Source organism: Trachymyrmex cornetzi, unplaced genomic scaffold (assembly GCF_001594075.2).
Source record: "Trachymyrmex cornetzi isolate Tcor2-1 unplaced genomic scaffold, Tcor1.1 scaffold18, whole genome shotgun sequence".
In the NCBI taxonomy this organism is placed as follows: Eukaryota; Metazoa; Arthropoda; class Insecta; order Hymenoptera; family Formicidae; genus Trachymyrmex; species Trachymyrmex cornetzi.
Window position 1 is genome coordinate 212,284 of NW_017296418.1, and position 12,250 is coordinate 224,533.

Consider the following 12,250-nt stretch of genomic DNA (forward strand, 5'->3'; position numbering starts at 1 on the left):
TAACCGCTGTAAGTGAATAAAATTCATTTATTTTTACAAAGAAATAAAGATAATTTTGACTATTGTTTTAGAACTATCATTATTATAAATTTTCAATAACTGTTAATAACTATTTCAACAGAAAAGAATTATAAATACTTAATTAGTTTTTATTCGAGTAGTGCCCATCTTTGACGTATCCAGTTATCGACATAGAAATGATCCAGTGATTGACATTCTTTATTTGTTTGCATATATCTATTTATTAACTCGACTATGCCTATATATGACGATTATACTGATCCGTAAAATCTCTAGTCTAGATAATAACAATTATGGTTCTGATTTTTCTATTTGGATTTTGGATAAAATTATTTTATTTACAAGAATTTTTTCGGGTCATCTAGTCTCAGTAATTGACAGGCTCGAACGATTACGTGCTTCGATGAACCGGTGCTCGTCACGTAAAAAAAAATATGAAATTTGTACAAAACAATAATTTGTGATGGTGTACGTAAAACTGCGATCTTGATTTAAGTATAATTTGATGCTCAATTTATACTCATACAAGTTGCCAATATTCCAAATCACACGAGATATCAAATGGTGTCTCTTAACCTAATAATGAAGCATTTGGTCAAAATCACGTATCGACTCGGTTGCTGCACATATTCGATTTAATCTGTTAGTGAATTCATATACTTACGAGTTTCATAATGTAACACAACATTGTAAATACCTTGTTGGAACCAATAAAAGTATCAACAAACTGCGCGATCAATAGAAAATACTAAAGTATGTCTTTAATATGTAAACATGGCGATTACTGGTACCCTGACGATTAATGGGTCAACTATCTTAAGTGTAGCAAAATCTTTTAAAATGAAACAAAGACATAATGCTGCTCATATTTAAAAAAATAAAAATAAACCTTGTATTTTTAAGAGATTTCCCGTATTCTTATAACATAAAATAAATATATTGTAAAAAAATGTATTGTTTTAATTAATTATTTTCAAACTATAATAATTTTTCAGGAAATATTCCAGTACTTACGTTGTCCATATATTGTTATATTGTGATTTGATTACAGTATCCATTATACTAATTAAAACCGTGTGTTAACAAGACAAAGATTTGCCTTTTAATGTAATACGCTATGATTTCTCGCTATGATTAAAATATATGTTTTACTGAATAACATCATGTGCAAGATTTTTACATTAGATTGACATTAATGTTTTGAAACATTTCAAATAGTCGCAACCACTGCATATATAGTACGCATGCAGAACTTTAATATGAATTTTTATTAGATTCAAGAAATCGGTCGAGTTTAATAGAAAGATTTAAAGTTTAAGTGGAATAAAGTTGCAGACTTTTCCGATTTTAGTCAAAGTTAACGTCGAACTTTGTCATAAACCCTTATATATTTATTTAACCAAATGTAAAACCGCAAATTTTAAATGTTCACGTTTTTTTTTAAAGTTATATCATTATAATATCTGTATATCTCTCATTTTTACAAATATATATACATCTTTACATATTTGTATTAAGTAATTAATAGCATTTAATTTTACATTTCATGTATAATAATGTATAGTAATTAGCAAAAATCGTGATAACAAATTAATAAACATGCAAATATTTTTGTCGTGATATACATAATCAGCTAATAATAAAGCTATTTTCATTTTAATGAGAATATTAATTTTCTGAAGCATTTTTTCGTTTTAATTTAAAATTAATTATAATGATATTAATTATAATGATATTTTTATTTTTGTGGTGTGCGCGCGTCAAATTAACTTTTTGTGGAAATCAAGGGGAGAGTTGATTCTGCAGATGCGATGCTTGCTCACAGAGCGACAGTATAAATCAATGAAGTAACGAAAATAAAGTACACGGAGAGAATTTTCTCTTAGAATTTAGCCTGAAAATCATGATAATAGTGAGACAACATAGTATTTCAAAGAATTGTATATGAGTTTAATTTACTAATATGTGTCATAATAAGATATGTAATATATTTTATTAATTTTACTAAAGGGTATAGTAACATTTCAACATTTTAAAATATGTTACGCAGTTTATGATTCTTTATTATTTTAAAAGAATAGATGTTAAGTAGTCATGAATATATAAAATAGCTTATACAATTTTTACCATACAGCATAATAATATTTTTAATCTAATTTAGTCGCTTATAATTTTACCATGTAACATAGTAATTGATCGACTGTAATCGATATTTATCGGTTATTTTCGTTGTCTCTAGCTACGCTAGAACTTACTTACTTCAAAACATTTTACAATTTGCATTATAATTTTTACTACATCATTTATAAAAAGTCTCTCGTATATTTCCAAAAATCTATCGTTACTGATAATATTTCATTATTGTCAAGTTGTCCCAAGCTTATTACCAAACATGACGAAATTTGTAATGAATTTTGCGGTAAAAAATAACGAAAAATTCTCTTCGTGTATGCAATCGGCAGGTTGGTACTATCGCGCTGCATTGATTCTAACGCGGTTAGCCATCGCGGTTGTTGATTCGGTAAACTGCACCGCGCGCACCCCGCCCGAAACTTTAGCGAACGAGCGAGTTCCCTTTGATGCAACTTATTCTGTATCTCCGCTGGTTTATGCCCGGAGGTTGTCCGGGGTTCCCGTGTTCGCGGTCAAAACCAAATAGCGCAGTTTTGGCACGGCGCAGTTTCGTACTGCACCGGCACGGTGCAGAGATGCAGTTGCTCCCACAGTTGCGCAGTGGGTGCCTTATTTATTGCCTGAGTTTCTGTCGACAATCTGACGGGTCGGGGTACAAGACCCCTTCTTCCGACTTTATCAGAGTTGCCGCGGCCCCGAGTTCCCAGGCGTATTTCGCGGTACGCTCTGCGGTCGGAAGAATGCACATTGCACCTGGGATGTGCATCCTCGGAGACAGGATGACTCGTGTCGCACGAAAATTGTATCGTTCCTAGCGACGCATACGTAATCGCTCAGATTCGCTCTGCATCTTATACGTGTTTCGTGATAGTCGTGCACGTCTAAACGCTGCGTAGAATCGCACATGCCACGCAGAGAATTTACCCGCAGTTACGCACAATAACTTTTCTAAAAACGATCGATTTTCAATTTATAATCGAAGAATAACGACTCAGTTTTAAGAAGATCCAAATTTACGGTCCGCTACTCTACAGGTATAGGTAGATTACCGTTATACATGCCGGGATGGAAAACTTGCCGACGTGAGGATGGGCCGATTGCGCCGTGTAATCCCGTTGAAATTAAATCGCTTGATTTATTCGAGTATTTTCTCTTCCGTTGTGGTTCGTATAGCGGTAGACATACTTTACACAACTATGCTGCGCATAGTTCATAAACATCATGCAGCTTTTGTCTTTACTGAATTCCGTCCTACACGTTGGATTAATCGCAGTTAATTAATTTTGTTCCGTAAATTGCTCAAGTTGATTTATTAAATCGATCTTGAAAAGAAAAGTAACTGTAGTCATGCGAAAAGTTAATTTGTAATTGGTAAAACAATTGAATTTAGAAAATCATATGCTATTCAATAATCAAATTCTTTCCGAAGTATTATAATAGACATTTTGAAGATTTTTTTTGCGCTGAATATATAATGTCGATGGTATAAGAATTTGCGTAGCAAAATGTGTTCAGCGTGAAAAAAATTCTTTGAGAAAAAAATCTGCTTCGAAGAGAAAAAAAGTAACTTTTATCGAACAGTGTTACCATCTAAAGATCTAAACTTTTAATTATATTTTTTTTTAATTTTCATGAATATGTAGAAAGGAGTTTGTACAAAATTTTTTCTGTTCCGAATACACTTATTCTGCTTTGAAAATAAAATTACTTATTTCTCTCTAATCACAAAATCGTAATTTATCGCTTGTTACCTTTACAATCTAAAACACCAATTTTGATAATACTTAATCTTATTTAAACAATGCTTAATTGCAATAGTAAAAATTAAAATAAGTACATTTAATTAATTAAAACAAACGATCAATTAATATTATATAGTTATCCGGTCAGTTTTCGGAGGTCCGAAATAATAAATCGTGTTATTTTAATATGGAAAGAGGCCTGGAACGGCTAAGCCGGGGTCATATCGAAAATGCAATTTGCCGCGACTAGACGTCAATTAGCTTTTCTCGCAGGAAATCTCGTTAACAATCCTCTGCGCCGCATGGCTCAATATGATTAATGCGGTCGACTCGTTAAGCAGGCTTGGTTAGTTGGCCATATTCGTACAGTCTATACTCGTTAGTCTCAGTCTTTTTATCCTTCTGTATCTTAGCCCAGAAACAAATACGTATTAGACTAATTTCACAGTGCTCGACTTTATCTACAATAACTCAATTGAATTCGCAGTACTTGAAAGAAATATTAAAAAAAAAAGTATCACTAATTAATTTTCATTAAATATTCTATTTTCTCGACGTTGTATCTACTACTACTTATAATTAAATTTCAAATTAAATTTCTATTAAAAGCGGACGTGCTCAGTATCACAAACGCTTACAAAGAAAACCGGCTTAGAAAACTAACTCGGATGGAATTGTGCATTTTATGTAAAACTGCACTAACATATTCCATGCACCACCTGCTCGAAAAAAAAAAAACGAGAATATCTGAATTTAGAGCCAATACGTATTCTTCGATAATAATGTTTGATTAAGGAAAAAGTTCAATCCCTTTATACATTATGCTGCCATTTGACATATTTAATGCATGACGGAGTTAACCCATATCGTCTCCTTTCGCGTCATCGCTAAGATTACTATTCCGTATTCTGCGATGGCCACTTGCCAACTCTCAAATCCAACCTGGCCGCAATAATAGAGCACAGCGGCGCGATTGACCTCGTGACCCGACACGTGCAACCGCATCGCTCCAGCGACTAAATTCCTTATGATCGAGCAATCATAAAAAAATGTCGAAGAAAACGTTCCGAGAGTGAACGACATTAATAACTCATTAGTAATTAAGGAGAAAGCCTGCCTGCTATTAATTGGACTAATTATAGCCCGACGTTTTTCGAAGAAGTAAGTAATAATACAGCAAACTTGCACTTACGTTGGCTGTTAGTTTAGCCTCAAACGCGCGAGTGATTTTATGGATAGAAATTACGGTATATTCTTGAGAAATTAGAAGTTTAAATATTTATATCCGCCGGCCAAACAGGTACGTAACGCGAACTTTACCGATAGAAGTTAGAATCGTGCGCAAAAGATGAGAATCGTAATTTCCGTAGTTGTCTTATCGGCCGGATTTGCGGGCGCTTGATTGCACAAAGATAATTCATTCAACGCAAGTTCAACGCTGTTTTCGCGAAAATTAAGGTTTTATTTGACTCTTAATTCTTCAACGGAAGTATTTAACGGATTTTTCACAAAAACAGTCGTGGATATTTTATCAATCACCGCATGATCATCTTTTTCCACGAAATGTATAAGAAATATAGTATTAAATTTTTAACGATCAAATTAAAATTTTAAGTTAGGCGATGTACCATGAGATAGCCTTTACAAAAAGTGATTAGAATTGAAAATTTATATTTTCCGTATTAAAATGAATATTATATATTACATATTCATTATATATGAATATTATATAATAATATAGTATAAAAGTTCAATATGCAGCAATTTTATAATTTAAATACAAATTTTCTCATTTTATCTTTATTTTTTATAAATATATATATTTTTTATACAAACAATTTTTGATTTTGTAGGTTATAAATCGCAAAACTTGTATTACTTTTAAATGCGCAATACAGAAATATCTATAATTTTTTCATAAATTTCCATTTTATAAAAGAATACGTGTAATACTTTTTTAATAAAAAAAAATCCATACAATCCATTAGGTACCAAGATTCGTCCCGATCGAGTATGGCCTTCTTCACTCATTTGTGTTGAATATTTCTCAGTTCACTTTCACTAATTAATATTTAGAAATTAATTATAAAAATTATGTTATTTTGAATATCGAACTAAATATACATATGTAGATATAACTCTCGGATGATCCATTTTTAGAATTAGCCTATATTGGAGCAAAATGATCCGCGACGAATTCCTTCTATCTAATTTTGCAGACTCAAATCGAGTTGGGACCAACGTTAAAGAACTTGAAGAATAAGATCAACGTCCTGCTTATTCTCAGTGCAAAGAGCATCCATAAAAGTCGGTTGCGGCCGGCTCCTGGGAGTGAAAAAAATCTCGTTTGCGCGACTTAAAACGCGACGGTGCACGGTGCAAAGTGAGTTGCAGTGCTGAAAGTGCACTGTCAAGATAAATGAATCGTAAAAAAAGATGTTTACCGCGACGGCGCGTACCGCGTTCGTTTATTATTCCTTGCCCCCGAACAGCCGCGTATAAGGTCTCGAAATAAAGATAAATGTAAATTGAAAAAATGCCGAGTTCTTCTTCAAACTAAAGTACGTTATTTTTCTACCTTCTCTTTAATTTTCGTCGCTGCGTAATATCACGCTGAATATTGCAAGCGATATTGCACAAGCAAACATATCAAATGTATCATCTATTATTTATTTCGGAGACGGAAAGAAATTTTTTTCAACATTGCTGCTTAAATAAAAATTTTTTGTAATGTGTCATGAAAGCAAAGTTTAAATATACTTAAATGTATTTATCGTACTTTATATGAATAGTAAAAAAGGCACATCATTAGTAGTTACATATCAAATGCCGTAAAAACGAAATGTATTCTAATGAATTAAATATTTTTAAATAGCCGCATCAGCCTAATGTCGAAATATTGCAGATAGTATCGCGTGAAGTAAAAAATAAGTAAATATTACTCTCCCACTCTTACCACATGCACAGTGAATCTTTCTTGAATTCATGTTAAGAAGTTATATTTCTACAGCTAATATATCCATGTCAGAAAGTCTGTTTGCTGCATAATATGAAAATTGTGGCACGCAATAATAGGAATAATTTGAGAATATCTGCATTCAAGACGCCTTTAATAAAGGTATATTTATAGTTTGACCATTATGCAGTTTTCCTGTAATATATGATGTAACGTTTTTAATTAGATAATGCAGAGTAATACTTCTTTTTTCTATTTCTTGTTTTTTATCTGCGTTAATTTAATTATTAATTTGCTAATCTGTATAATCATAAATATTTTTCCCATACAATAAATTTTTTAAACCATGCATAGCAAATATAACTGAAATGGAAATATAATTAAATTGAAATATTTTTCTATTCAATGCTCATTTTTTATTTATACTATACAGTTGCCAATTCAAAGTTATAATTTTATTATTCATGATCTCATTAAGAATCTCATTACGAAAGAGTTTTCCGTATCATTATTCGAATGTTTTTATTAATATCTTTTGATATCTAAGTATATTAAATGATATCATTTGTTATAACTTTATGAACTAATATCTGTTACAGAGTTTACGTAATATGGCGAATACGACAGATGCCTGTGAAACTCGCGATCCGTGTCAGCACGGTGGCATTTGCATTTCTACAGACAGTGGACCGATCTGTGAGTGTCGCACCGGCGATTATGAAGGCGCATATTGCGAGAAAGGTTAGTAAATCTAAACTTTTAATAATCTGAATTTTTTTAAAATATGATATTAATATACAGAGTAACAAAAAAGTTTGTGTGACAAAGTTTTGTATGTTTGTCAAATTATTACACAGCTAATGTGTTATTTGTCGTCGTTTTGATGTCAAAATATTATAGTAATGTATATTTAAAAACATAAATTCTAAAGTGTTAATGTTACTTACCTACTGTATCTCATATTAAATACCAAAATAGACTGCACCAAAAAATTTTCATCTCTTGGTGAACTCAAGACCTTTATTTGGCTGGGAGGTTTTATGACGGCTATTTTAGTTATTATATTTTTCGTATTTAATAAGATATTACTAACAAAAAATTCAGAGTTTGTTCTTTTACGAATATATATATACATTAATGATTCGATAAACACAAAACTTTGTGGCCAAACTTCTTTATCGTCCTGTAAATTGCCATGTTTATATATTTACCATTAATTTACATTTAAAAATAATTACTTTAAAAATATCATGACACTAAGTAAATATGGATTAAATTACTATCTTTTCTTACTCGTTTGCGAGTCGAACTTTTTATAATTAAAGGAGCATAAACTACTCAAAAATATTTGAACAAAGAAAAAAGAAATTAATTTTTCCTATGCCATTCTAAAGATAACGAGAATAAAACAAAATCGCTGATAAAGATATGAAGCAGAAACAAGAACATTTTCATTGTTTGTGTGCATTACGTATAATTTAACTAGAGATATACAATCCGCATTCGTTCCAAGCTACTTAATACGAATATACAGTTTTAACCAAAAATATACACAGAACCTAATAAATAAATCGTGATAAATCGAACAAGCTACTATTTACAGATTAAAAGATTTAGAATATTATTCAAGACGCTTTATTAATAAAATAAATTTAAAATGTCTTCGTAATTATAATTTATAAATGAGAGTTTAATTATTTCTATAAAAATTTTAAATTGTCGGAATAATAAATTGTAGCATTCACACTACAATTTATTAAAAGCGTTTCACGTCAAGGCTGCAATTTTATTTTACCTTTGATATTTATCCATACAAATTAATTCTGTATGATTTTGATATTACTTTCAAACAATCTGCGTTTCATTTATTTATAACCTATCCGTAACACTCTTTCAACTTTTGTGTCCTTCGATTTTTTTTGTGACCGATAATTTATTAATAGATCGCGTCCCATTCAATTAAATATCAATCGCTCACTCAAGGCTCGGTAAAAACGGAGGATGTTTTCTTCAAATATTCATCATTTCTCTACATTTTACATTCTGTCACGTAGCAAACGTATTACGAGGTGTGCTTTAGCTGTTGCCGTTTTTATTCTCTTTCTCATATTCCACTCAATCGATCGTTACCTTCAATGATAAAACGCTTGGACGCAACTATACGTTGGGTGTGCATTTCTCGTTAACTCCTATGCGTATATTCGCGAGAACGCGCGTCGCCTAATGAGGCGTAATTGTCGACAGCTGCAGAAGCGAGATGGTGTTCCAGAATGATTTTTCCCTCTCGTAAGCCATTGGCAATTAGAGAAACCGAGCAAAGTCGGGGTCGTTCCAAGACGTTTCCGATAATTACAATCAGACTTCTTCCCCGTTAATGAGGTGCGCGCACAAGGAGTCGTTATAGCGGAAGGGATTTGAATCGCGAATGTGAGAGGCGAAATAGGTATGCAAAAATTTATGCATTTGTTCTTGTCATTCGATATGATGACTAAAAGAAGGCTCAATCGTTATAAAAGAATAGTGTAAGATCAATATTCATTTACGGATTTTTAAGCGTTCGCATTGTAGAAACGTACACAGTAAAAAATCGTGCGTCCGTATGTAGAATTTTTCTTGTGTTACCACATTTTGATTATTACTTCAATGTAAAATTAACATACAACTGATACGTTATTATTTTTGTAACATTTTGATGTGTTAGATTCATGTCACCTTTCGAACAATTGCATATGTCAATTAAAAATAGAATATTATTTTGAATATTTTTAACACACAATTGTTTCAATTAATCTATATATCTCAAAGTCAATTTAACATGTAAGAATTTTTTTATTCACATTATACGAACAAAAATGTTTTATTAACATTTTCTTACGAGTTACTGCAACTACTCTTCTATGTACTCTACTTATTTTATACGTTAGTTTTAAATCACCCTTAAAATCAAAATAACAAATATAAATGTAAAGTATTGTGTCAATTATTTAACATTACTAATTCGTTAACAAACAACACAAGACGAATGAGTTACTTTAACTCAAAATTTAGAGTGGATGTCCTGGAACATGTAAAAAATGTTAAAATTAACTAACATTTTCTTTTTTACTGTGTATTGAAATTCGGACCGAAATTTGAATCGGAAGGATTCATTTCGGAATAGATTCTCATAATATTTTTACAATAAATTATAATTCTGTGTTTTATATTACAGCAAATATTAATTTCAATCAGTTATAAATATTACAACTGACTTCTCAAACCCTTCTATACGCTTTCTAATATCATCAAACATTATATTTTACAATAAAAAGAGAAATGTAGTATTATTATAATTTACGAAATGCGTCCTCGGGATTTTCCTTCTTACAAAATTCAGAAAGCTGTGCACTCGACAGATTTAATAGCGAAAAGCGAGATTATATTTTCCGTAGATAAGCAACGTACCGGATCTACTTTAATTGCGATTTACTTTCTGCGATAAAATTTTGTATTTTCTCGAGTTTTCGTGTGGTTCACAAAACGTTATTTCCAACTATACATTAGTGGTAATTTTACTACTAGCAGACTTTCCATTACTGCGCGTGACAGATGTAGGGTATGATATACGGTTTTAAGATATGTATATTTATGATGTAAGTTACTGTAAATCGTGTTAGCGGTAAATTCATGTGGTCCCGCATAACAAATAAATATGCAAATTATCGTTCAATTTAAAAAAATTAATTAATTATATATTCTAACTTTATCACGTATTATTATAGTACACACACATTATATAAAACTGTTTTTAAAAAATATTCAAATTATATTCGATTTCTTCCTTTCATTACTCTTGATGCAATAAGTAAACATGCTAAATAAAAATTAGTTATGCAGTTCACAATATTGAGTTGAGAGTTCACTATAGAAAAAGAGTACCTCTCTTCATACCGCGAATAAACAATCTTTCTTTATCGAAAATTGCAGCGTAGAATGTTTATTCAAAGCTTTATTTCACTGATAATTGCGAATCTTTGCGAACTCACGGCCGAGTCTTTTGTCGCTACTGAGACATCGTCCAGAAGAACGCGAAACTTCAAAGACGACTCTTCGCAAAAGGAACCAGGACAATTTCATTTTAATTCCTCTCTTAACAGCTTTTTGCAGGCGCGATTGTCCTTGTCGTGTCTGACAGGCACAGTCGTTATGCGCGATATAATGTAATTTCCAGCCTTAATGACCATGTTGAAACGAATAGAGGAAAAAGGAAGAAGGAAATGGAAGGGGGTGCAGAAAGGGATGAGAGTGTTACAGACGCGCAAGATAAAATAGCGAAGCTAGAAATGAGGGTTGAAGCACAAAGAAAAAGGAAGTTCAGAATTTATTAGGGTAAAAATAATCAGTCTACCGGGATTTCTCAACAAATATCGCAGAAAATTGAATACTACCACTGCTGACAATGAGAAAAAGGTAGGAATATACGTGTACATGAGAAAGGAGAAGAAAAGAGATTCGACGGCTGCTATAATGCATTGCATTGCACAGCACGAGCCTATAATTAATATTGCTTAAAGTAAGTCGTAATACTGAATAGTATTTGAAATGACTCTGTTTCAATTTTCCTTAGAAAACAAAAATATAAAATGAAAAATCGAGAGATCAGATATTGAGTGACTATATGAGTAAAACAAAGTACAAAAACCACTCGTTTCGCATTATCTATTTCAAACAGGATAATCAAGAGTTTATGTTCGCGGCGAATCGTTATCTGGACAAAGTGATTCAACTTTACACGGCATTTCACACGGAGAAACTTCGTTGTTTAACACCCGATATTCGTGCAGCGTGGAGCTGCCGCTAGGAAGGCAATTTTATAACAATTGCAATCGCGTGAAAGTTTTTTCAGCATTTAAATTACCAAGCGGTGCTCCATTGGTTTCTTTCCCTTTTTTCTAAAAAATGCATAAGGATCTTTTCACGAACGATTGACGCATGGTTCAGTTCTTTACTTTCGTTCTTTCTTTCTTTCTGTTCTCACATAGAGACATGGAGCACGGTGCTGCCCACGGCGGGTGCTGGCGATTACTGGGCTTGGGATTACAGTGAGTCTCGCTAATTACAAAACCAAAGCATCCACAATAACGTGGTGCAGTGGTGGTAGAGATATGAGTACGAGTAATCAGTAGATCGTAGCTCTAGTTAAAATGTTTCCATATACATATATAGACCCCTTGGATACAACCGAATAGATTCTTCATCAATGCGAAATTGAATGCAATGACTTAAGTAGCATAACACACAACTTGCAGATGAAAACTAATCGATAATACCAATAATAGTATTATTAACGATGTTAAATATTTAATTATATATGTTTTTATTATGTATAAGTACATTCGAAATACGAATGAAATTGTTT

At 31.9% G+C, this 12,250-nt stretch overlaps 1 protein-coding gene across 4 annotated transcripts in view; it reads left to right on the forward strand.

Annotated features, from left to right (window-relative positions):
* Nrx-1 (neurexin 1) overlaps positions 1-12,250 on the forward strand; it is a 276,011-nt gene that overhangs the window by 112,224 nt on the left and 151,537 nt on the right. For all 4 annotated transcript variants that reach the window (XM_018504691.1, XM_018504692.1, XM_018504693.1 and 1 more), the window contains exon 3: positions 7,452-7,593. In XM_018504691.1, the coding sequence (XP_018360193.1) occupies positions 7,452-7,593 (142 nt within the window). The remainder of the gene's footprint in view (positions 1-7,451; positions 7,594-12,250) is intronic.